The sequence below is a fragment of the Salvelinus alpinus genome, chromosome 1 (genome assembly GCF_045679555.1).
Source record: "Salvelinus alpinus chromosome 1, SLU_Salpinus.1, whole genome shotgun sequence".
Taxonomy (NCBI): domain Eukaryota; kingdom Metazoa; phylum Chordata; class Actinopteri; order Salmoniformes; family Salmonidae; genus Salvelinus; species Salvelinus alpinus.
Genome location: NC_092086.1, coordinates 70,690,173 through 70,717,222, shown reverse-complemented (window position 1 = coordinate 70,717,222; position 27,050 = coordinate 70,690,173). Strand labels below are relative to the sequence as shown.

Genomic DNA, 27,050 nt, shown 5'->3' with positions numbered 1-27,050 from the left:
AGCAAAAAGTTGGGAGAGGTGAGAGTGAAAGGAGAGAGGGGGAGGTGTGAACATTTTGAAATGGAGGAGGAAACTGACTGTGGGAGTGGAAAAAATGATAACACCTAAGAACTGAGAGAGACAGGCTGAGGTGGTTACTGTGAAACAATGTAGAGATATAGACGGATGTGGGGAGGGGTGACAGAAAGATAGCGGGTGCATAAAGCAATTGAAAGTGATAGAAAGCAACAGATGGAGGGATTGTGCTAGAGTAAGAGTTGGTGAAGAGAGGGAAAATGGGGTGAGTAGAGGCAGACACACACATTATAGCCAGATCTGAGCATCAAATACTGCTTCTAGTCTTCAACCCTTTCATATCTGACTGTGTGTTACAGTTGCATACTCGTGTCACCTTGTTGTTTTTCGGGTAGCCTTTTAGGGAAAAGGTTTATGTCATGATTTGTTTTTGATCTCTGAACTCACCAAAATGCTTGTCAGATAACGTAGATTAGTAGAACACAGAAAGGCTCTCCTAATTGAGGTGGATTTAAATGCACACAAGATTAAATCCCAAAACCTCGGGATAACACCTCTTATGTGTGTGCCTGTTTGCATGCTTTTTATGTGTGTGATCTGGGGCGTATGTCCGTGTGTGTGTCCGTGCGAAGCGTGCATGTTACGCCTGCACCCGTGTGTGTGTAAATTTGCACTTAGCCAGCCATATTAGGCAGCAGTTTGTGAGAGCAGGAAGTGGTCAGGGCTCAGATGCCCCAGTTAAGGAACTCAGATTCTTTCACTTCTCACACCACCGACACCGCAGAGGATGCGGAAGCGGCTGAGACTTACCTTTCCAAGCGTTACCTTGGCAACGCCGCATGCGACCCCTTTGAATCAAATCAAATCCAGGTTTATTGGTTGCGTACACAAATGTGCAGATATCGCAGGTGCAGCGAAAATGCATGTGCTTCTAGCTCCAACATTGCAATAATACCTAGCATTAAAATACAATTTAAAAAAATACACACAATCCAGAAAAATTAAGAAATATCAGAATGAGGAATGTCAGACTAGAATGTAAATGAATACCTGTATATATATATATATATATATACAAACAGGTATTCAGACCTTTTGCTATGAGACTCGAAATTGAGCTCAGGTGCACCCTGTTTCCATTGATCATCCTTGATGTTTCTACAACTGCATCGGAGTCCACCTGTGGTAAATTCAATTGATTGCACATGATTTGGAAAGGCACACACCTGTCTATATAAGGTCCCACAGTAGACAGTGCATGTCAGAGCAAAAACCAAGCCATGAGGTCAAAAGGAATTGTCCGTAGAGCTCCGAGACAGGATTGTGTCGAGGCACAGATCTGGGGAAGGGTACCAAAACATTTCTGCAGCATTGAAGTTCCCCAAGAACACGGTGGCCTCCATCATTTTTAAATGGAAGAAGTTTGGAACCACCAAGACTTTTCCTAGAGCTGGCCGCCCGGCCAAACTGAGCAATCGGGGGTGAAGAGCCTTGGTCAGGGAGGTGACCAAGAACCCAATGGTCACTCTGACGGAGCTCCAGAGTTCCTCTGTGGAGGTGTGAGAAACTTCCAGAAGGACAACCATCTCTGCAGCACTCCACCAATCAGGCCTTTATGGTAGAGTGGCCAGACGGAAACCACTCTTCAGTAAAAGGCACATGACAGCCCACTTGGAGTTTGCCAAAAGACTCAGACCATGAGAAGCAAGATTCTCTGGCCTGAATTCCAAGTGTCACATCTGGAGGAAACCTGGCACCATCCCCACAGTGAAGCATGGTGGCAGCATCGTGCTGTGGGGATGTTTTTCAGCAGCAGGGACTGGAAGACAAGTCAGGATCGAGGGAAAGATGAACAGAGCAAACTACAAAGAGATCCTTGATGAAAACCTGCTCCAGAGTGCTCAGGACCTCAGACTTGGGGCGAAGATTCACCTTCCAGCAGAACAACAACCCTAAGCACACAGCCAAGGCATCGCAGGAATGGCTTCGGGACAAGTACTTCAGTGGCCAAGCCAGAGCCTAGATTCGAACCCAATCTAGCATCTGGAGAGACATGAAAATAACTGTGCAGTGACGCTCCCCATCCAACCTGGCATAGCTTGAGAGGATCTGCAGAGAGAAAAATGGGAGAAACTGACCAAATACTGGTGTACCAAGCTTGTTGCGTCATACCCAAGAATACTCGAGGCTCTAATCGCTGCCAAAAGTGCTTCAACAAAGTACTGAGTAAAGGCTCTGAATACTTATGTAAATGTGGTATTTCCGTTTTATTTGTAATAAATTTGCAACATTTTCAAAAAACATTGTTTTTGCTTTGTCATTATGGGGTATTGTGTGTAGAAATAGTTGTAGTAACACATTTCTTGTTAACGAACTATAGTTTTGGCAAGTCGGTTAGGACATCTACTTTGTGCATGACACAAGTAATTTTTCCAACAATTGTTTACAGACAAATTATTTCACTTAATTCACTGTATCACAATTCCAGTGGGTCAAAAGTTTACATACATTAAGTTGACTGTGCCTTTAAACAGCTTGGAAAATTCCAGAAAATGTGATGGCTTTAGAAGCTTCTGATAGGCTAATTTACATCATTTGACTCAATTGGAGGTGTACCAGTGGATGTATTTCAAGGTCTAGCTTCAAACTCAGTGCCTCTTTGCTTGACATCAAGGGAGAATCAAAAGAAATCAGCCAAGACCTCAGAAAAAAAAATTGTAGACCTCCACAAGTCTGGTTCATCCTTGGGAGCAGTTTTCAAACGCCTGAAGGTACCACATTCATCTGTACAAACAATAGTACACAGGTATAAACACCATGGGACCAGGCAGCCGTCATACTGCTCAGGAAGGAGACGTGTTCTGTCTCCTAGAGATGAACATACTTTGGTGCGAAAAGTGCAAATCAATCCCAGAACAACAGCAAAGGACCTTGTGTAGATGCTGGAGGAAACAGGTACAAAATTATCTATATCCACAGTAAAGAAGTCCACAAGCTTCCCAACAATTTAAAGGCAATGCTACCAAATACTAATTGAGTGTATGTAAACTTCTGACCCACTGGGAATGTCATGAAAGAAATAAAAGCTGAAATTAAATTATTCTGACATTTCACATTCTTAAAATAAAGTGGTGATCCTAGTAGAAAGAGGAGGAAGGGAAGCGCTACTAAGGTACACTATAGTATATTTTGGTAGATAGAAGGTGCTCTTTGGTAAAAGGTGTAAATTGGTCATCAAAAAGAAAGGAGGACCAAGGCACTCTTCATATAATTAATTAAAATGCCTTTATTAGTATGGCATGTTCAATAGAAACAAAGTTGTTTAAAAACCGACGCGTTTCGGCTGCATGGCCTTCGTCAGGGAGTACAGAAAAAGGAGAATACAATGTCCTCTTTTGAAAGGCTTTTCCAATTAGCCCTAATTAGAAGAGGGAGTGGTTACCAAATTGGAGTGGTGATCCTAACTGACCTAAGACGGGGAATTTTTACTAGGATTAAATGCCAGGAATTGTGAAAAACTGAGTTATATTTGGCTAAGGTGTATGTAAACTTCCGACTTCAACTGTAGATGAGGGAAAAATAAAATGTAATCAATTTTAGAATAAGGCTGTAATGTAACAAAATTTGGGAAAAGTCAAAAGTGGTCTGAATACTTTCCAAAGGCACTATGTAGAAAACAATGCTGGGCTAGGAGTGTAAACATATTTTCCTTCTGGGACCTCTTTGTACAGTTGAACTGACTGGCTTGAACAATTTTAGACTGACTGATCTGAGGGGTCTGAATACTTTCCAAATGTGTTGCCGTGAAAAAGTATTTGCCTTTTGGATTTCTCTATTTTTGCAAATGTTTGATACTGAAAGTTATCAGATCTTCAACCAAACACTAATGTTTGATAAAGGGAATCTGAGTTTGCAAATAACAGAAAAAAATTATACTTTATTGATAGAATTACCAAAGTTACACAACACCCAATTCCCCCTGTGTGAAAAGGTAATTGCCCACTTACACTCTAACTGGTTGTGCCACCTTTTAGCTGCAAAGACTGCAACAATGCTTCATGTAGTTGATTATAAGTCCCTCACATCACTGTATAGGAATGTTGGCCCACTCTTGCATGCAGAACTGCTTTAACTCAGCGACATGTGTGGGTTTTCAAGCATGAACTGCTTAATTCAAGTCCTGCTACAACATCTCAATTGGGATTAGGTCTGGATATTGACTTAACCATTCCAAAACGTTACATTTTTTGCCTTTTTAGACATTTTCATGTAGACTTGATTGTGTGTTTTGGATCATTGTCTTGCTGCATGAACCAGCTGCGCTTCAGCTCACAGACGGACGGCCTGACATTCTCCTGTAGAATTCTCTGATAATAGAAGGAACCATGAGTTCTGCTCTGTAAGGCAAGTCATCCAGGTCTTGAGGCAGCAAAGCATCCCCAAACTATCACACTACCACCACCATGCTTGTCCGTTTTGGTATGAGATTTTTACTGTGGATTGCAGTGTTTGGATATTTTTCCCAAACGATTTCCGAGGGAGTGCTCACATGCGGTGTTGAGCTGTTAACAAAGTGATAATTTGAGAGGTCCTCCTCTATGCTTTAATTTAGTTGCAACTTTAGTTGTGATACAAACCTTAGGGTTCTAAGGCTGCATGATGCAACTCAAATGATGATTTGAAAAAAGTTGCATGTAAGGCATGAGCTCTGCTCTGTTTCTTGTGCAGGCTGCACACACTTCATCAGTGTCTCATTCACAATTTGACAAGCACTTGATCATTTTTTCAGAATATTCTCAATTGAATCTGGTCTTTACATATAGCTTAAGATAATACAGTTTGTGTGGAATTTATTTTTCAGTCTGCACTCAAATAGTGAATGGAGGTTACCTGCAGTTACATTTTTAATATGCCAGGTAGGCTGCACCAGTTGGAAAGCAGAATAATGTGGTTAATTGTAAGAATTTAACAAATATAGCAGCACTAGAAAGCTGGGATCCTCTTTTAAATAGTGGCCAGTCAACTCTGTTTTCACACGCGATTGAGCAATGACTCGGCTAATAAGAACAAGTTTCACTCTGTAGGCTATGGGCTCTCGAACCCTGTTTCAAGTGTCCTAGGCCTGTAGATTACGGTTGATAGATTACGCTTAGAATTAATTGGCCACTAGTTTTATTAAAAACCTTATCAAAACATTGGGCTAGGCTACATGATGCATGTGACTATGAGTTGAAAAAGTCGCAAAAAATGGGGGGGGGGGGGGGGAATACATGTCATTCGTATGCACTTGAATAGAGAATGGATGATTAATTTCCTGCGGTTCATTTTCATGCCAGCCAGGCCATCTACTCCGGTTGTAACACGAAGCAATGTGCTTAATTTGAGGAAAGTTGAGATTTAAATATAGTAGGCCTAGCCTATAGAAAGCTGATGGATCCTCTTTTTAATAGAGGTCATCAACATTTTTCACGAAATTGCATGGCCTATAGAGGATGTTGCGCAACATGGGGAACCAATGTTGAACATTTTGGTTCCCCCCAGCAATGAGGAGCCGGCTCTCGCTGCGCAGCAGGTGGTCCTATTCCGCTGAAACGCCAAATGCCAGGGCTCTCATGAAGTGTTTGATTTGATTTTTGATTCCATTTGCGTTGCTGTCAGAGTGATTAGAGGGACAATAGAGCACTGAGTACCAGACCATTAGCGACTGGCCGTTTAGCAAGTAGTTCTAATGACCATCAGTGGCATCAGAGCGCAGTTTTGGAGAAGCCTAGTTACGGTGACTCAGCGGTCACGTGAAGTTTAACTGCGGCCATGAATGGTGACTGTTGATGTAGGGCTAATACAGTCACTGTAATAGCCCTAGTGGTGTCGCGTTTGACTTGAGCTCATCCCACAACTAATTTCACTCAACTTCAGTTATTTGGGTGACGTGTTACTGCTGGTCACAATTTTTTTCATAGAAAAAAGCGTGCTAAAAAGGCAGAAGTGACCATATATCTATTTTAAAACATTGCTTTGTGTTATGCATATCTGTTTTAGCCATCATGAATTTCCTCATCTTTGTGCCATAAAGCAACATGAACAACAAAGCAATGTCCACAGTTGTGCATTGCACTCCTCATGGGGTAATGGACTATCTTGTTAGTGTTAATTCAGTCATCCCAAACAGGGAAATGACTCTCCTCGGCCTCCTCATCTCTTTTGAACTTCCCGGACTTTCTTCCCCTTCTCACTCTCCCTGTTTCTCTCTCAACGCCCTCCCTCTCTTGCTTTCTCAGTGAGTCCAGTATCTGCCAGGTGCGAGCCACGGTCATGCAGTATGATGATGGTAACAAGCGCTGGGTGCCGGCGGGTGAGGGGGGCCAGGCCATCAGCAGGGTCCAGATCTACCACAACCCCGTAGCCAACACATTCCGAGTGGTGGGACGCAAGATGCAGGGTGACCAGCAGGTAACTAGTGTACACACACACACACACCATGAACAGAGAAATTCCTAAGATGCACTGTCTAATAATCGATAGAGCAAAATATGAACACAACATGTATTGTTGGTCCCATTTTTCATGAGCTGAAATAAAGTATTCCAGAACTTTTCCATACGCACAAAAACGTATTTCTTTCAAATTTGGTGCACAAATTTGTTTACATCCCTGTTAGTGAGCATTTCTCCTTTGCCAAGATAATCCATCCACCTGACAGGTGTGGCATATCAATAAGCTCATTAAACAGTGTGATCATTACAGAGGTGCACCTTGTGATGGGGACAAAAAAAGGCCACTCATAAATGTGCAGTTGTGTCACACAACACAATGCCACAGATGTCTCAAGTTTTGAGGTAGCGTGGAATTGGCATGCTGACTGCAGGAATGTCCACCAGAGCTGTTGCCAGATAATTTAATGTTCATTTCTCTTCCATAAGCCGCCTCAAACGTTGTTTTAGAGAATTTGTCAGTACATCCAACCGGCCTCACAACCGCAGACCACGTGTAACCACGCTTGCAACAACTACGGTGGCTCATCAAGATCAGTCGCGACCCGACCAATATGTTGGCTAATAAAGATCAAACGCATTTTACAGTTCACGTCACAGAAATGGGTAAACAGCAAGTACAGTAAATTCCGATATGATATCAAATGGAAAAATGCAACTGATATCGATATGGACATTCCATATTGGTGACCACCACTAATACAGTGTGTGTGTATATACAGTACCAGTCAAAAGTTTGGACACACCTACTCATTCCAGAGTTTATTTTTTACTATTTTCTACATTGATTTCTTCACTATTATTCTACAAACTATGAAATAACACATGGAATCATGTAGTAACCCATAAAGTGTTAAACAAATCAAAATATATTTTATATTTTTCAACGCAGCCCCTTTAGCCTTGATGACAGCTTTGCACACGTTTGGCATTCTCTCATCCAGCTTCACCGGAGTTCCCACATATGCTGGGCACTCGTTGGCTGCTTTTCGTTCACTCTGCGGTCCAACTCATCGCAAACCATCTCAATTGGGTTGAGGTCGGGAGATTGTAGAGGCCAGGTCATCTGATGCAGCACTCCATCACTCTCCTTCTTGGTCAAATAGCCCTTACACAGTCTGGAGTTGTTTTGGGTCATTGTCCTCTTGAAAAATGAATGATAGTCCAACTAAGTGCAAACCACATGGGATGGCATATCACTGCAGAATGCTGTGGTAGCAATGCTGGTTAAGTATGCCTTGTATTCTAAATAAATCACTGACTGTGTCACCAGCAAAGCACCATCACACCACCTTCTCCATGCTTCATGGTGGGAACCATACATACAGAAATCATCTTGTCACCTTCTCTGCGTCTCACTAAGACACGGCAGTTGGAACCAAAAATCTCAAATTTGGACTCATCAGACCAAAGGACAGATTTCCACTGGTCTAATGTCCATTGCTCGGGTTTCTTGACCCAAGCAAGTCTCTTCTTATTATTGGTGTCCTTTAGTATTGGCTTTTTATTGGTGCCCATTTATTTTGGCTGCAATTTCTGAGACTGGTAACGCTAATGAACTTATCCTCTGCAGAAGAGGTAACTCTGGGTCTTCCTTTCCTGTGGCGGACTTGAGTGCCAGTTTCATCATAGTTCTTGAAATTTTCCACATTGACTGACCTTCATGTCTTAAAGTAATGATGGACTGTCGTTTCTCTTTGCTTATTTGAGCTGTTCTTGCCATAATATGGACCTGGTCTTTCACCAAATAGGTCTATCTTCTGTATACCACCCCTACCTTGTCACAACACAACTGATTGGCTCAAACGCATTAAGGAAAGAAATTCCACCAATTAACTTTTAACAAGGAACACCTCTTAATTTAAATGCATTCCAGGTGACTACCTCATGAAGCTGGTTGAGAGAATGCCAAGAGTGTGCAAAGCTGTCAAGGCAAAGGGACTGTACTTGGAAGAATCTCAAATATAAAATATATTTTGATTTGTTTAACACTTTTTGGGTTACTACATGATTCCATATGTGTTATTTCATAGGTTGATGTCTTCACTATTATTCTAACTCTTGAATGAATAGGTTTGTCCAAACTTTTGACTGGTACTATATACCGTGCCTTTGAAAAGTATTCAGAACCCTTGACTGACAGAAATACCTTATTTATATAAGTATTCAGACCCTTTGCTATGAGACTTGAAATTGAGGTCAGGTGCATCCTGTTTTCATTGATCATCATTGAGATTTTTTTACAACTTGATTGGAGTCCACCTGTGGTTAATTCAATTGATTGGACATGATTTGGAAAGGCACACATCTGTCTATATAAGGTTCCATAGTTGACAGTGCATGTCAGAGCAAAACCCAAGCCATGAGGTCAAAAGGAATTGTCCGTAGAGCTCCGAGACAGAATTGTGTCGAGGCACAGATCTGGGGAAGTGTACCAAAAAATGTCTGCAGCATTGAGAGGTCCCCAAGAACACAGTGGCCTCAATCATTCTTAAAAGGAAAAAGTTTGGAACCTCCACGACTCCAACTGAGAAACAAGATTCTCTGTTCTGATGAAACCAAGATTAAACTCTTTGGCCTGAATGCCAAGCGTCACATCTTGAGGAAACCAGGCACCATCCCTATAGCGAAGCATGGTGGTGGTGGTGGCAGCATCACGCTGTGGGGATGTTTTTCAGCTGGAGGGACTGGGAGACTCGTCAGGATCGAGGTAAAGATGCACGGAGCAAAGTATAGCGAGATCCCTGATGAAAACCTGCTCCAGAGAGCTCAGGACCTCAGACTGAGGTGAAGGTTAACATTCCAACGGGACAGCGACCCTAAGCACACAGCCAAAACAACGCAGGAGTGGCTTCAGGTCAAGGCTCTGAATATCCTTGAGTGGCCCAGCCAGTGCCTGGACTTGAACCTGATCGAACATCTCTGGAAAAACATAAATAGCTGTGCAGCGACGCTCCCCATCCAACCTGACAGAGTTTGAGAGGATCTGCAGAGAAGAATGGGAGAAACTCCCCAAATACAGGTGTGCCAAGCTTGTATACCCGAGAAGACTCGTTGCTCTAATCGCTGCCAAAGGTGCTTCAACAAAGGACTGAGTAAAGGGTCTGAATACTTATGTAAATGTGATATTTCAGTTTATGTTTTTAATTATAAATTTGCGAAAATGTCCAATCCTTCGTTATGGGGTATTGTGTTTTAGATTGAGGGACAACAATTTGGAAAAAGTCAAGCGGACTGTAAATCTTGTGAGAGTTAGTACGTGGGTGCTATAACACTATATGGGAACCAGTCCCCTGTGCGTTTCCTTGCTGTCACACTCAGAGATTGTGGGTTAGGCTTTGTCCTTTTTTCTGTTGCTGCAGAATGTCAACATGCAGCCAGCAACCTCTGCTCATCAAGATTAGTCTCATTAGTATTGTTGGGGCTTTATGTGTCAGTAGTCTTCCTCTTTCTTTCAGTCTTCCCTATCTCACTTCTGTTTACTGTGTGACACTACCTCTGCTCTCGAGCTAATGCCTTCCTCTCACACTAGGGTAGTGGAAGACCAACACTAGCACTAGAGAGCCCTAACAAAGCCTAGCCTACGGTGTTGGAAAAAGTACTCCATTGTCATACTTGAGTAAAATTAAAGATTCTTTAATAGGGAAAATGTATTCCAGTAAAAAGTAAATTTTGTCTTTAGAAATGTAGAGGAATTAAAGTTGTCAGAAATATAAATTGTAAATTACAGATGCCCCAAAAAACTACTTAAGTAGTACTTCAAACGATTTTTTTTATTCATTACTTTACACCACTGCTAACCTAAAGGCTACTTTAGTTAAACTTATCCTAGCGTAGCATCTTTTTCAAAAGATCTGTTGCTTTGGAAAGGCAATGGAAGGTCCACACTAGTAGCACAAGACTTAGCCTCGCCTACCATAGTAGCTCAGTTTCACTAAAGGCTCTTGTTTTTTTTTTATTCACCACTGCGTCACTGGTTCCACAGAGAGGATTTATACTCATATTGGACCAACATGTATAATCCGATAAATAGCAATAGATGAACATAAAGGGATGTGAGGGGAACGATCTTGAAATTCAAAGGCTATAAAGACTATCTAGGTTCCACACACACACACACATTCTCGCAGTGAACGCATAATGTCATTCCACTTGTAGTTTCTCATTGCCTTTTTACTTCCTGTTTGACACTCCTAGGTGGTGATCAACTGCCCAATCGACAAGAGGCTGAAGTACAACCAGGCTACCGCCAACTTCCACCAGTGGCGGGAAGGCCGGCAGGTGTGGGGGATGAACTTTGGCAGCAAGGAGGAAGCTGTTCTCTTTGCCAACGGCATGATGCATGCCCTGGAGGTGATGAGTGCACTCACTGACTCAGGTAGGATCTATAATATAGGATCAAATATAAAAAACATTTTGCAAAATAAATGGTACTTTTTGTCCTGGTTCCTTTTTTTGTATTTTGTTTCTCGCTGCAATCACGGATTGGATTGCTTAAAGATTTAATCTGCAGTAGGTGAAACAGCGCCATTGTCCACCCCACCGCTTTTGTCCTTGTGTTTGTTTAGTTGACGAAGCGGCGCGTCGATGGTAAAACAAATTGCAGTATACATTCTGCTGTTCTATAGCGCATGCAATGATGTCAGAGAAGAGGAAAAAAGTTGCTGTTTGCAGTAATATCACAAATGTACTTGGCAGTTTCACAATGAAGGATTCCAGCTTTAATCTATCTAATGGTGTTATTGCCAGAAGGAGAAGGGAAGGATGCATTTTGTAAAGTATTTTAACAGGACTACTAAAATACTCACTCACTCACTCACTCAGTCTGTTTCTCTCCTCAGGCTACTCCTCTCTCCCCCGCCCTGTCCAGAATGGACCCTCCCCAGAGGAGCTGGAGCAACAGAGGAGGTACCATTCACATGATTTTAGTTGGAGGTGGGGGGGTGCAGATGATCTGGTTTCTGTCAGCAGAGGGGAGATGAAAGTATTGCAACTGTTGTTTTTTTGTTATTGTTTTACTAAGACCGGTGAAAGGGAACTTGGCTATTGCCTATCTGACTGTTGTTTAGTAGATCATTTGTGTATTTTAAGTATAAGTCTCTATACTTATTTACATTTTGCTAGGGTAAATGGTGTTCACAATGCTCAGTATAGATAGACCGTTCTAAAACGCTGCCCCCTAGAATTCCAGCAACAAGTACAGAATATTGGACAAGACCAGTGCTTCTCAATTATTTTCTGTTACGCCCCCCTTAGGAAGAAGTAAACATTTCGCGCCCCCCAACTCTCCGCCGCGACTGTAAATAGTATCATTTGTCTATAAAATTGTTATAAGTACACCTCTGCATAACATTGTATCCTTATTAACATTAAAGAAAAACAAAAAACAAAAAAGAAATAAATATAGATCAACTTACAACAAAGAATAACTTTATTAACATTGTTTTTTAGTCTGTAACAGAAAAGACTTAAAGTGCATCAATTTGCCTGAAATGAAGCGGGGTTTGAAGCATGATACTGCAACTCTCAGCTCCTGCTCAATGTTTAGCTGGGACCTGTACTTGGTCTTCAGTGCAGCAACAGCAGAGAAGCCAGTCTCACAAAGATAAGATGTTGCAAAAGGAAGAAGAATGCCCATGGCCCTCTGCCCTAAGAGTGGATACTGCCTCTCTACACTCAGCCAGGATTCACTCAGTGTCTGTGATGTGAACCTCAGTCTCAATGTGGAGTCAGACGTCATATCAATGAACTGGTCCTCCTCTGCAGAGCTGAAACCAGTTGGAGCTGGTGCATTGAAAGGATCTCTCACCCAGTTATATTGGGAACTGTTTTCAGGGAAGTACTTTTTAAAGAATCCCATCAGTGATGAACTATGCTCCTTAATATATGGAATCACTGAGGTGGCATCATAGTCAGTAGTGTCAACAAATTCATGCAGGTTCTCGAATGAATCAGTATTTCCTTCATCAAGTCGCCTGCCCCACATTGCAAGCTTTCGAGTGAAAGAGCTGATCTTGTCTGTGACCTGAGGGAGGTGTTTATCTTTCCCTTGAAGCTGTAGATTTAGTTCATTTAGCTTTCCAAATATGTCACTCAGGTCGGCCAGTTTTGCCAGGAAGTTCTCATCACAAAATTTTTCTGCGAGGTCATACTTGTGCTCCTGCTCCGAAAACATTCTTATCTGCTCTCTGAGCTCAAAAACTCGGGACAAGACTTTTCCTCGTGACAGCCACCTTGCTTCACTGTGAAACAGCACAGCTTGATGTTCTCCTCACAGATAGCAGAGAATACTCTTGTTTTTAGTGGTCTGGTCTTTATAAAATTGACTACACCTACAATGTCAGTCATAACCTCCCTTAATTCAGAGGAAAGGTGCCTTGATGCCAGTGCTTCTCTGTGTATAGCACAGTGTGTCCACTCAGCATTAGGTGAGGCCTTCTTGATGAGTGCCCGAAGTCCTTTTCTCATCCCTGCCATGGTCTGTGCACCATCACTGCAAACACCAATGCAGTTCTCCCACTTTAGCCCTCTCAGTCAGGAAGCAGTCCAGCATTTTGAATAGCTCTTCAGCTGTGGCTCTGTCTCTGACATATTACAAATAAGTAGATCCTCACACAGGGAGTTTGTCATGTCAAAACGTACATAAGCGATAAACAAATAGTCTTTGTTGCTGTCAGTTGCTTCATCGAACTGTAAGGCAAAACGTTTGTTTTTGAGTTTATCTACCAGCTGTTCTTTAAGATCGTTAGCAATGTCATTTATACGTCTGGCGACAGTGTCAGTGGACTGAGGGATAGTTTTTATTTTTGCAGCACTTGCGTCATCCAGCATGACAGAGACCATGTCTAATGCTGCAGGCAGTATCAGCTCCTCTGCTATGGAGTGTTTTTTTGTTGCACTGAGCAATTTGGTACGCCACCTTATATGATGCTAACAGTGCTCGCTGGTTTACTGAAGTAGCATTCACAAAGCGGGACGATTGTTGGCAATATTCGGCACGTTTTCGCTGAAAGAACTCAAGCGGCTTATCAGCGTGATTGGGGTGTAATGTCTTTAAGTGACGCCTTAATTTATTTGGCTTCATGCTGTCCACTGCCAACATTTTTAGACACAGTAAACATACCGGTCTTTCCTCGTCTCCCACCGTAGTCACAGTGAAGCCAAGCGCTACATACGCTTCGTCATATTTCCTCGTCTTAGCTTTCGGGAGACTTACGTTTATCTCCGTATCTCTCCGCCTTTCTTTTCATCCCTGTTAAATATTTTTCCATGGTGTCTCTTAAGGGTTTGTTATCTGCACTTCATATCTCCTGCTGTGTGCTCTTGTTCGGTGCAAAAAAAACTACTCCCTGCGGCAAAAAAAAGCATGTTCCCCGGGGTCACACGCGCCTCCCCTGGCATCGCTCCGAGCCCGAGCGCGCCCCACTATTTGAGAAGGACTGGACTAGACTGTAGACTGAATCATCCCAATCAGTTCACATGCCTACAATTCTGAACATTACAGATGGGAGAGTAATGAACAGAATAAACATGCCTTCAGAAAGTATTCATACCCTTGACTTATTCCACATTTTGTTGTGTTACACACTGAATTCAAAATGGATGAAATAAATAAAAAATGCACGCATCTACACACAATACCCCATAATGACGTGAAAACATGCTTTTAGAAATGTTAGCTAATTTATTGAAAATGAAATACAGAAAGATCTTGTTTACATAAATGTTCACACCCCAGCCAATACATTTTAGAATTACCTTTGGTAGCGATTACAGCAGTGCGTCTTTCTGAGTAAGTCTCTAAGAGCTTTGCACACCTAGATTGTACAACATTTGCCCATTTTATTATTTTCAAAATTCGTCAAGCTCTCTCAATTGGTTGTTGATCATTGCTAAACAACCATTTTCAATTATGTCACACATGTAGCTCACAAAAATATATGGAAATGTTTGCTCTATCCAAATTTACAACCAACTAATTGCAGCATTACCGCAAAAATGGGAGAGGCAAGTGGAAGGGGGAGAAAGTAAGAAATTTGTCTGTCGGCCCTGCATTAAAGACCAAAATGGTTAAAGAAAATTGTGATGAATAAAAGAGTATACCAGTTTCATTTAGGGACCAAATGATTTACAGCTCTCCATACAGATTGCAAAATAGTCAGGTAGAGGTTTCCGATGTACCAATTCCATGGCAACTGATACACAAAATGACGCTGGATTCAAAACTTACGTTTTTCAATTATAATTATTTTACAAAATTCTTGCAACCAATAGAATGTTATATACAGTTCATTCTGAAAGTATTCAGACCCCTTGACTTTTTCCCCATTTTGTTACGTTACAGCTTTATTCTAAAATGTATTAAATTGTTTGAGAATGAGATGGGCAAAAGATCACAGACACTGGACAGAGGAACTCTGCCTAGAAGGCCAGCATCCCGGAGTCGCCTCTTCACTGTTGACGTTGAGACTGGTGTTTTGCGGGTACTATTTAATGAAGCTGCCAGTTGAGGACTTGTGGGGAGTCTGTTTCTCAAACTAGACACTTCACTGTACTTGTCCTCTTGCTCAGTTGTGCACCAGGGCCTCCCACTCCTCTTTCTATTCTGGTTAGAGACAGTTTGCGCTGTTCTGTGAAGGGAGTAGTACATCGTGTTGTACGAGATCTTCAGTTTCTTGGCAATTTCTTGCATGGAATAGCCTTAATTTCTCAGAACAAGAATAGACTGACGAGTTTCAGAAGAAAGGTCTTTGTTTCTGGCCATTTTGAGCCTGTAATCGAACCCGCTGATGCTCCAGATACTCAACTAGTCTAAAGAAGGCCAGTTTTCAGCTGTGCTAACATAATTGCAAAAGGGTTTTCTAATGATCAATTAGCCTTTTAAAATGATAAACTTTGATTAGCTAACACAACGTGCCATTGGAACACAGGAGTGATTGTTGCTGATAGTGGGCCTCTGTACGCCTATGTAGATATTCCATTAAAACTCTTCGGTTTCCAGCTACAATAGTCATTAGCTACAATAGTCAATAGTCATCACAACATTAACAATGTCTACACTGTATTTCAGGTTTACTGGGGAGTATCGCCTGGTCATTGATAATGGGATAGAGCAGACTGGTATAAACTGGTGTCTGAACAAACATGTTAGGTGTCACTTAAACCTAATACTGACTCTTACACACTCAGGTCCTGTGGCTCAGTTGGTAGAGCATGGGCGCTTGCAACACCAGGGTAGTGGGCTACATTCCTGCTGATGCCATCCATATGAAAATGAATGCAAGCACTACTGTTAGTCACTTTGGAATAAAGTGTTTGCTAAATAACATATTATTCTAATCTACTATACTGTATACACACTAATCTATAGTAACACACTCTAACCTACGATACACTGATCTCACATTGTACACGCACCTTTTGTGTGTCCCTGCGTTTATACTTGTGTGTGAACATTATTTTATAAAGAACTCTGTCTCCCTCCTCGCAGACTGGAGCTGCAGAGGCAGGAGCAGCAGGAGAGAGAGCGGCTGGAGAGCGAGAGACAGGCCGCACCCATCCCCCCTGCAGCCCCGCCTGCTCCTCCCTCTGCCCCCGGTGGCCCCCCGGCTCCCCCAGGACCGCCTCCACCCCCAGGCCCCCCACCTGCTGGCCCCCCACCCCCACCTGGCCCCCCACCACCCCCTGGGTCTGGGGCCCCACCTGCCCCACCTCAGTCTGGTGGAGGGGGAGGAGGGGGCGATGGAGGGGGTCTCGGTGGGCCCGGGGGACTAGCTGCAGCCCTAGCAGGAACCAAACTACGCAAATCGGCCAAGGTGAGACATGGCCGTTTTCCAGGTTGCATTTATCGCAGTCATACTGCACCTTTGACCAGATCTTACAAGGCTTGGAGAAGTGTTTAACGCAGGGCACTCCAAACCTGTTCCTGGAGCGCTACCGGCCCGGATGTTTCTCGCTCCAAACCTAGTCTAACACACCTGATTCAAATAATTAGCTGGTTGATAAGCTGAATCAGGTTGGTCATAATCTGAGGTTGGAGCGAAAACCTACAGGAGGGTAGCTCTCCTGGAACAGGGTTGGAGAGCCCTGGTTTAACGTCTCAAGAACCACTCCAATATGATATAGTTGTCTTTTTTCAAAGACGCCTGCACAAACACGCCCCTTTTACTCCATATTCCATTGTTGATGCCTGATTTGATTTGATTTTTATAGTGTCATGCATCTTCAGGGTACCCAGGGAACATGGGCTTATGAGACACTGTATTTGCTGTAGCAGAATAAATAAATAATGTTTACAGTGTCTAGTGAAAGTCTATACACCCTTAGCACAGTCTACACATTAGCTGTCTTACAAATACATCTATTAAGGACTGGATCTTTCCCCCTACAGATCTATAGAACCTGCCCACACTTTTCAAGGTGAATGGAAATGATAGAACATTTTCCAAATGAATAACAAAAAACGAAGATGTCTTGATTGCATATGTCTTCGCACTCCACAGTTGATACAGCTATTACAGCTGTGAAGTTTTTTATTTTTTATAAGACTCTACCAACTTTGCACAACTCTTAGGGCAACATATATCTATTGTTTTTGTCAAAATTGCTAAATCTAACTACAATTGTTTGGGAATCATTGATGGACAGCAATATTCAAGAAAAAATAAAGACTGTACTGGACCATTCAAGAACACTCCATTCTGGTGTGGCTCACGCATTAAAATGTGTGTAATTGTCCCACTGAAAAATACAAATCTGTCCCAAGTTTAGCTATTCAGAAGTCTGAGGCAGGTTTTCCTGTAACTTTTTACCTGGACTTTACTTCTTTCATATTTTTGATCCTGACATACAGTACTCCCCAGTCCCTGCCTGTGACAAGCATACCCATAACATGATGCTGCCACCACAATAATTGGCAATACAGAGTTTCACTCGTGTTGTATTGGATTTGACCCAAACCTCTCGTTTTTAACTCGGGTCAAATTAAATATGAAAGAAGCAAAGTCCAGGTAAAAAGGTTGGCAGAAACCCTGTCATAGTCTTCTGAAACCTAACCCTGCGATTTTCAGTGGGACAATTACACAAAAGTTAATGCCAAAGACATACGTGAATGACTTTCCAAGCGGTGTTGAGTGTTCATGAATGGTTTAGTCTCAGCCCTGACTTAAATCTGCTTGAAAATCAGTGACATCAATGATTCCCAACCAAATTTTCTGTACATACAGAAATGAAACACAAAATAAATGCCTTTTTTTCATTTACAACTTTAATTTATAATCATGTCACATCTTCCAAGCTTTGGAGACCAGGAACACTTATTTCCTAAATAGCCGTTCAAGTTTTTCTTAACAGGAACTATTCTGGATTAGTGATTTTCGTTACAACATTGTTGTATATTCAGTGAGTTGGACACCTTTCAAATGCTTCATTCCTTCCTCCCTTGAGGTAATCACTGGTCTGTAAGTGAGTGGATATAGGTGAAGACATGGTTTCCATCTTTCACAAATCTTTGTCATATCAGTGATTTCCTTAAAGAAGGAAGGGAAGAAAAAAAATTGCATCTTGAAAGAGCCTGTTTATCTCTGTAGGAGGATGGTGGTGCGGCAGCACCTCCTCCATCGGGAGGAGGAGGTGGTGGTGGGGGAGGAAATCTGATGGGGGAGATGAGTGCCATCCTGGCCCGACGGTGAGCCACTGCCTTAGTCTTTGTTACATGTGGGGCTGGACGAGTGTGTGATGAGTGTTTACGTCAAGTGTTTGTGTTTGTCGTGTGTGTGTGTGTGTGTGTGTGTGTGATTACGATCATATGGCTTTGCGTGCGTAAGATTGCAGAGGCTAAGCTGTTGTCTTCATTGTCTTTTTGTACAGGAAGAAAATGTCAGATAATCCAGGCGTAAAGAAGGATGTGCCCAGCAATGTAAGTCTATTGTAAATCATCTTAGTAGAGACAACAATCCTCTCATAATGAATCCTTAAGAGTGTGTGTGTGTGTGTGTGTAAGCTGCAAGTCACACTGTGGTAAAGGGATGAAGCAATGTCATTTTATGCTTTTAGGAAGACTCCTCAAAGTCCTCAGGCCAAGGTGGTGAGTAGATCCACTGAAGTCTTCATTCACTACTGTATTTGACTGGGTGTGCACATGACGGCTGTTCCAGAAAGCATATATTTTCAAGAAATATTCATTAGGCACCACCAAATGAACAAAAACGCACCGAAACGGGGAGGGACTAGCTGAACTTGTCCAAAAAGAAACAGCCCCCATGTGCATACCCATTTTTGTTTTCTGTTGCTATTTATTTTCTTTTGCGGTGTGCACTAATGAATACAACCCAGATCTCTTGTCTCATATGAATTTTCTTCTCTCCTTTGTCTGATTTGAAATGCTGTGAAGCATTTTTTGGCCTTTTTATTGACTAAAATATCATATATATTCTTTGATGTTTCATAATTCTCATGATCTCCTTTTGCCAAGACAGACAGCCTCAGGAGACCGTGGGAGAAATCAGCCACCATTCCAAGGTAGGGAACTCCCTGGTCAGTTGAACATCAACACAATTAACACCACCACACTCTCGTCTCTGGTACCTGTGGTGCAGGAAATTACAGCCCAGTTCACCTCCCCCCTGTTTATTACTTTTCTACAATAATTGTTTTTATGTTTTCTATGGGGGTACAAAACTAGGCAGGCACAAATTCAATCTTTTTCTATCCCACCTCTGTAAAGAGAGCGTGTTTTGAGAGAATCTTGCATGTCTCAAACAGGACTAACTCAACCACCAAGACCCAGCTGCAGGAGAGCAGCCCCACCTCCACCACCCCTGCTCTTCCTCCCGCCCCCCCATCTCCATCCTCTGCCCCATTGCCCAGGTACACCCTATTTGCCCCACCCTACCCTTATCCCTAGACCCTAATGCTGGCGCTCCATGTCTGTCTACAGCTTCTCCGCAGCTACTCCACTGGTGTAGGGTGAAGTTGCCCTTAGACGCTGGTCTTGGGTCAGTTTTGCATTTCCCCCCACTAATGGTTAAAGTTAGGATTGGGGAGAGGAAGCTGATATTAGATCTGTACCAAGGGGAAACTTCACCCTGGAGTGTCCCACTAGGGAACTACCAACAGCCCTGTGTGCTGCGTGTGGCCTCTTGTGCCAAGGGATTAAGCAACACAATGCTTTGAACATTTTAGTTTTTGCCCTAGCACTAAACACATCTGATGCTATTCAAAGGCTTGATGATGATGATATATTGGTTGAATCCAGTATGTATTTTAGTGCAAGGGCAAAAACTAAAATGTGCACCTCTCCAGGACTAGGATTGAGAAACAGAAAAAGCAGAGGCTTTAGGTCCTAGCAATCCTCAAGGCCTGGTCATGTATTTGGTACTCTCTGTTTTTGTCTTTTCGGTCTTGTTGAGATTTAAAAAGGGTCACAACTAGCGCAAGAGATGGTTTGTCAACAGTGTCTTTTTGCCGCGGCTTTGCACTGAGCCTGCTGTAAGTGCCTTTACTATGACCTCTGACGAAGCATGTTTGTCCTGCTCCTGCTAATGACAAGGCCCAGCCCAGAAACAACCCTCTATACACCCTAGGCCAGGGGTCGGCAACAGGCGGCCCGCGGGACAACACCGAGGGTTGTCCCGCCGCCTAATGGCAAGTTATTTATTTAGCCCCCCACACACACACACACACACACACACACACACACAAAAAAAGTTATATTTATTATTTTGGGGGGGATTTTCATTTTTGGTATAAAAAATAAAATACAAAAAAATAACAGGGAGTTTGATTTAGGAAATCTGTTCCCAAGTATTCCCACGATTACAAAAATAGGTGATTGTGTCTCAATGTAATCAAGGTATGAAAATGTTTTTTTTCAAATACAATCTTTTTTTGGCCTTGGTTGTGGTCAATTTGCAATGTACACATTATTTCCTGGCCTCCCAACCATTTACCCAACAAAAATCTAGTTTCCTACACCTGCCCTAGGCATTGGTGTAGATTTGAAGGGATTGGATGGGTATAAGCAATATGGTTAAAAAAAACAATCCACTTAGCCTATCAGAGGGTAAGGTAGGGAAACTAGCATATTGTTTATAGTACCAGTCCAATTCTTTCATATCTACATCAAGTGCCAAGAGGTTAGGGTCTGTTTCTGGATTGGTGCCTCTCTCAAGTCGAACAATTGTCTCACCCCCTCAGATTTGGAAACAAAATGGATTAACTCAAGATCAGTGGCTATGATAAGTTAAATCTGGTGTACTAGTACATAGTTGAAAAAAAACCTATTGCAAGTAATGTAGCCAAAGTCACGCCACACTGACCATTGAAAATACTTCAGTTTCTATGTCTGTACAACACCAGCAGAGGGGCGTTATCCGCTCCTCATTGGTCTGCTATGGCTGTTACCACAGTGACAAGATGGCTGGATAGCAGCGTATTTAACTAGGCAAGTCAGTTAAGAACAAATTCTTATTTACAATGACTGCCTACACCGGCCGAACCTGGGCCAATTGTGCTCCGCCCTATAGGACTGCCAATCAAAGCCGGATGTGATACAGCCTGGATTCGAACTAGGGTGTCTGTAGTGATGCCTCTAGCACTGAGATACAGTGCCTTAGACCCCCGCGCCACTCGGGAGCGTAACAACCCGCCACTTTTGGCCAAACTGAGCTTCCATATTCTTGGTCTTTGTTGTTGACCTCCCGCTCTCTGCCCATCTTGTCCCACCATTCACTCCTTTTTTCCCCCATTCTCTACCTGTTTCTTTCTCATCTCTCTCCTTCTCCCATCGCTCTTACTCCCGTCTCGCCGCTCTCTCTCTTTCTCCCATCGCTCTCGCTCCTCTCTCCCTTTCTCCTCCTCCCATCGCTCTCACTCCCTGTCTATATGTGTTTCTATCAGGATGAAGGCAGTGAACAACACCACGGCCAGCACAGGCAGTGAAGACACAGAGATGGAGAGAATCAAGCAGGTAAGCTCCACCTTTGACCTGTTTATGTTGTGTTTTAAAGGATTACTGTCATGTAGACTAGACATAAAAGGAAGCCATTGCTCCTCTACTAATGGTGTCAGATAAAGACAATCTAGTGGCATCATTCTCAGATGATAATACTATTTTGATTTGTGTGTTTTAGGATATCCTTGAGGAAGTGAGAAAAGAGCTCCATAAAGTGAAAGATGAAATTATCGGGGGTGAGTTCCTGATTTGGCCCATCCCATTCAAGAAGCACTCCCTAGCGTTTTCTTTTTTTGTTACTAGCAGTACAGTCAATAAGAATCGCAATACATTTTTGCTCCAGCCAATGCAGTATATTTATCTACCTTTTACACACATTATTTATTTGGTTTAATATTATTATTACAAATCATATCTCAGAATAAGTCATACTGATGTATATGATTTGTAATGATGAGAATTGAGAAAATAATATTAATCCATGAGGTATTTAAAATAAATATTTTGTAGGTTCGGATACTATGTGAGGAATTTTGGAGCCTCTCTCTTTCTCACTAATTCCCCCCTCTTTCTCTTTCAGCATTTATCCAGGAGCTGCAGAAGAGAGGCCCAGTATAGTCTCTCAACATATAGCCACTGGCACCTGGACAGAAGATGGTGGGGAGGGGTGGATGGATCATACATTTCCTGCACTGTTCAGGCTGTTCTCCCTCAATGTTCTACTCACCACATACCTATACGTTTAGGATTGTACCAATCGGCACTCTTCCGAAATTCTGTTCGCCGTTATTTTTCTCGTTTCAAGAGCTTTGCTGTGCCTCTCTTGCTCCGCCATCACTGCCTACCTTACTCTACTCACCTCCCAAGTCAACTCCCAAATCTTACCTGTGTCCATTTCTGGCCTTACTCTTCACTAGAGAAAACAATTCAGGGAATATCATCGACCACACCATCGAAACGCAGTACATTTCCAACAGTTGCACATTTAAAAGTCAACCTAACTTTGGTCGCTGCAGCAGAAGTACATTTTTTTGTATATTTTTGTAACAAGCTGCAGTAGTTGACCACAGGGGGGCACTGTGAATCAGGAGAATCGCACATGAAGCCTATCTCTGTAGTTTCTGTACTACCCAGGAGCAGTTAGGGACCTACAAATCCCAGCTCGCAACAATAAGGGAGTTCTCCTGGTTAAATGTCTGTCTGTCCGTCTACAGCTATTAAAAGTAAGGTGTTGATCTTGGGTCAGTTTTGCATTTTCCCAACTAGTGGTTTATGTTAGGATTAGAGGCGGGGAACCTGATCCTAGATCTCTACCAAGGGGAAACTTCACCCCGGAGCCACTTTATACTGGTTGTCCTCTGAGCTCTGGCTACACCTCACATCAACTGTTTTTTTTTCACCTCAGGGATTAGCGGATGCATATCAGTTAGGACCGTCTGCACCGGGTCCTATTCCAGTTACCATGCCCACTTTTCCATGTAGCACAGACAACCCCAGCAGACCACCTATAGATGACAAACGGGCCCAATCCCAAATAAACCCCTAGCCCCTGCAACCTCTGCCTCACTAGTATAGATGTGAGAAGATTGGTGTAAGCAATATGGAAAAATGTCATTCAGCCAATCAGCGCAAGTTGGAGCTATTACCATATTACTTACGCCAGTCTTATCCATTCAGATCTCCACAAGTACATAGGGCTAGGGGTCGATATGGGATATGATGACAGTTTGCCACCTGAACACAAACATAGTTATTAGAATGGGCATTGTCCTCTAAAAGCAATGAACAATTGTTGATTGGATGTTAGGTGAACAATTGTATCTATTTAAGAATGAATAAATATTTTTTAAGCACTTTATTGCCTGACATTTCCTAGCTCCCTGTGAAGCACGTCCAATAGGTTGCCAACCATATCCATTTCCCAATGACATGGAGAACTATGCCTGTTCTGTCCATTCTATTTCTACGTTCCTAACACTGCCTACTCTTCTAGTCGCCACATAAGAGGAGGGGAGCAGGTTGGGGACTGTACCTGGTATGATTCTGCTGCAGTGCAGGTAACTGCAACGTATCACTGTGCAGTCCAGGGACTTGTACCTGACTGTGTAGGATCTTCTAAAGACACAGTGCCTCCAGAAAGTATTCACACCCCTTGACTTTTTCCACATTTTGTTGTGTTACAGCCTGAATTTAAAATGGATATATGTCACTGATCGACACACAATATCCCATAATGTAAAAGTGGAATTTTGCTTTTAGATTATTTATTTTTTACAAATTAATACAAAATGAAAAACTGAAATGTCTTGAGTCAATAAGCATTCAACCCCTTTGTTATGGCAAGCTAAATAAGTTCAGGAGAAAAACATTTGCTTAACAAGTCATGTAAGTTGCAGAGACTCACTCTGTGCAATAATAGTGGTTAACATGATTTTTGAATGACTACCCGATCTCTGTACCCTACAGAGCACAGCGGTCTAAGGCACTGCATCTCAGTGGAAGAGGTGTCACTACAGTCCCTGGTTCGAATCCAGGCTGTATCATATCCGGCCGTGATTGGGAGTCCCATAGGGCAGGGCACAATTGGCCCAGCGTCATCCAAGTTTGGCCAGTGTAGGTCGTCATTGTAAATAAGAATTTGTTCTTAACAGACTTGCCTAGTTAAATAAAGGTTAAATATGCTGCCACAGCCACTATCCAGCCATCGTGTCACTCTCTTAACAGCCATAGCACCACGGAAAGTTGCAGACCAATGTAACTGACTTGCCAAGTTAAATAAAGGTCAAATATTAATACAATTATCTGTAAGGTCCTTCAGTTGAGTAGTGAATTTCAAGCACAGATTCAACCACAAAAACAGGGAGGTTTTCCAATGCCTCACAAAAAAGGGCACCTATTGGTAGATTGTATAATAAAATATACCATTGAGCTTGGTGAAGTTATTAATTACACTTTGGATAGTGTACCCAGTCACTACAAAGATACAGGCATCCTTCCTAACTCAGTTGCCGGAGAGGAAGGAAACCACTCAGGGATTTCACCATGAGGCCAATAGTGATTTTAAATGACGGTTATGGGAGAGAACTGAGGATGGATCAATGACAATGTTACTCCACAATATTAACCTAAATGACAGAGTGAAAAGAAGTTAGCCTGTACAGAATAAAAAATATCCCAAAACATACATCCTGTTTGCAGTAAGGCACTAAAATAATAATGCAAAAAATGTGGCCAAGAAATTAACTTTTTGTCTTGAATACAATGTGTTATGTTTGGGGCAAATCCAACATCACTGAGTACCACTCTTCATATTTTCAAGAATGGTTGTGGCTGCATCATGTTATGGGTGTGCTTGTATCGGCAAGGACTAGGGAGGTTTTTTCAGGATAAAAATAAACGTAATCGAGCTAAGTACAGGCAATCTGGTTCAGTTTGCTTTCCAACAGACACTGGGAGACAAATTCACCTTTCAGCAGGACAATAATCTAAAACACAAAATGTGAAAAAAGTTAAGGGTTGTGAATACTTTCTGAAAGTACTGTACTGTACTTAATAATACTGGCAGCTAACATGAGAGATGCCAATCTTCTGACAGAGACGCCAATCTTAGCTAATGCAACTCTGCCTTGTCACCTGAATGCACTTACAATCGTATACATTCGTTATTAAGCAAAAAGAATAGTACTTAAATTGCATATGGTTTTCTATTTCCATTGGAAATACTGTGGTAATGACAATGGAATGTATTTTTTGATAAATTGTAATTGTTATTTTGGATTTATTATGGGTGATTTTTCTATTAGAGAGAATGATATTTACACTGACATTTGTGAGAGAAAATGCCTTCAAGTGTGTTAATTGGAGATGCCTTTCTGGTCAAATACAGCTGTTTCTTGTATTAAACTATGGTCTGTCTCATCTGTTGTTTTGGGTGGGTGGAGAGACTAGGGATGTATTAAACAGTTTTCATAGTGGCAGTTATATTTACTTGAATGTACACCATTATATACCGCAAGAATATGCAGTGTTTTGTGTGAATATGCATCACCTAGTAGAGGGCTAGTGATTTCTGTTCAATGGTCTGATAATAGGAGCAGTTTTTTTAGTCTCTCTGTCTTAGCTCTGATGCACCTGTACTGTATCCGTCTGTTGGACGGTAGCTGAGTGAACAGTCTGTGGCTCAGTTGACTGAGGTCCTTAATGATCTTCTTGGCCTTCCTTTGACACTGGACGCTGTAATGTCCTGGAGCGCAGGCAACGTGCCCCCAGTGATTTGTTGGGGTGCCCGCACCACCCTCTGGAGAGCCATGCGGTTGAGGGCGGAGCAGTTGCTGTACCAGGCGGTGATGCAGCCCAACAGAATGCTCTCAATGGTGCACCTGTAGAAGTGTGTGAGGGTCTTAGAGGCCATGCCGAATTTCTTCAGGTGCCTGAGGTTGTAGAGGCACTGTTACGCCTTCTTCACCACAATGTTGATGTGGCGGTCATGTTGAGCGTAAAAGTGATAATTTGAAACAGGTCCTATATGCTAGATTCAGAGTTATTTAGCAACTTTAGTTGTGACTGATATACGCTGTTCTCTCATCAACTGATCATATTTTCACTATTCTAAATGGAATCTTGTCTTTACTAATATGTAACATTTGTTTAGATTTAGAATGGCCCATTATCAAATGGGCAGGGACATGAGGAAAAAAACATCCATATGCAAGTTTTTCAGGCTACTCCGGTTATTTCACTCCATGCATCAACCACTGTTTGAGGATGCAGCCTCGCTGTGTGACAGGTGATAATCCGTCCAAACTCTGTATTGCCTCCAGCCCAGTGCCTGCATTTACCCAGTGCATCATTCTTTAGTCTACGATGTTGAGGAGGGCGGTGCTAAACTGACATATGGTATGGATCATTTAGCTGTTTGATTTAGAATTTTAGAACCCCTATAGGTATAAAAAAAAAATGATTTGGGCCTTTACTACTAAAGGCCATAGAAACGCAGGCAAAAAACAAATCATAAGAAACAAGGTTTTGAAGTATCTGCCCTAAATTTAGGAGATAAAAAACCCCGATATCAAATGTCTGGACACACATACTCATTCCAGGGTTTTTATTGAATGAGTAGGTGTGTCCAAACTTTTGACTGGTACTGTGTATATATACACAATACTAGAATCATAGTGAAGACATCAAAACTATGACAGAGTTCCTCTGTCCAGTGTCTGTGTTCTTTTGCACATCTTAATCTTTTCTTTTTATTGGCCAGTCTGAGATATGGCTTTTTCTTTGCAACTCTGCCTAGAAGGCCAGCATCCCGGAGTCGCCTCTTCACTGTTGATGTTGAGACTGGTGTTTTGAGGGTACTATTTAATGAAGCTGCCAGTTGAGGACTTGTGAGGCCTCTGCTTTTCAAACTAGACACTCAAAATTTACTTGTCCTCTTGCTCAGTTGTGCACCGGTGCCTCCCACTCCTCTTTCTATTCTGGTTAGGGCCAGTTTGCGTTGTTCTTTGAAGGGAGTAGTACACAGCGTTGTACGAGATCTTCAGTTTCTTGGCAATTTCTCTCATGGAATAGCCTTCATTTCTCAGAACAAG

The 27,050-nt window shown here is 42.3% G+C and overlaps 1 protein-coding gene across 3 annotated transcripts in view; it reads left to right on the top strand.

Moving 5' to 3' along the window:
- The window catches only part of LOC139584586 (vasodilator-stimulated phosphoprotein-like), a 33,536-nt gene extending 8,174 nt beyond the window's left edge, over nt 1-25,362 (top strand). The window contains exons 1-13 of one of the 3 annotated variants that reach the window (XM_071416621.1): nt 140-280; nt 6,294-6,465; nt 10,704-10,884; nt 11,348-11,414; nt 15,997-16,321; nt 18,095-18,192; nt 18,375-18,423; nt 18,561-18,591; nt 18,983-19,025; nt 19,269-19,373; nt 21,405-21,474; nt 21,638-21,695; nt 22,040-25,362. In XM_071416621.1, the coding sequence (XP_071272722.1) occupies nt 276-280; nt 6,294-6,465; nt 10,704-10,884; nt 11,348-11,414; nt 15,997-16,321; nt 18,095-18,192; nt 18,375-18,423; nt 18,561-18,591; nt 18,983-19,025; nt 19,269-19,373; nt 21,405-21,474; nt 21,638-21,695; nt 22,040-22,077 (1,242 nt within the window). In that variant the 5' untranslated portion in view covers nt 140-275 and the 3' untranslated portion in view covers nt 22,078-25,362. Of the gene's footprint in view, nt 1-139; nt 281-6,293; nt 6,466-10,703; nt 10,885-11,347; nt 11,415-15,996; nt 16,322-18,094; nt 18,193-18,374; nt 18,424-18,560; nt 18,592-18,982; nt 19,026-19,268; nt 19,374-21,404; nt 21,475-21,637; nt 21,696-22,039 lie in introns of those variants that run through there. The other 2 variants (XM_071416612.1, XM_071416630.1) reach the window with 2 other exon arrangements.
- Nucleotides 25,363-27,050: the final 1,688 nt, after the last annotated feature.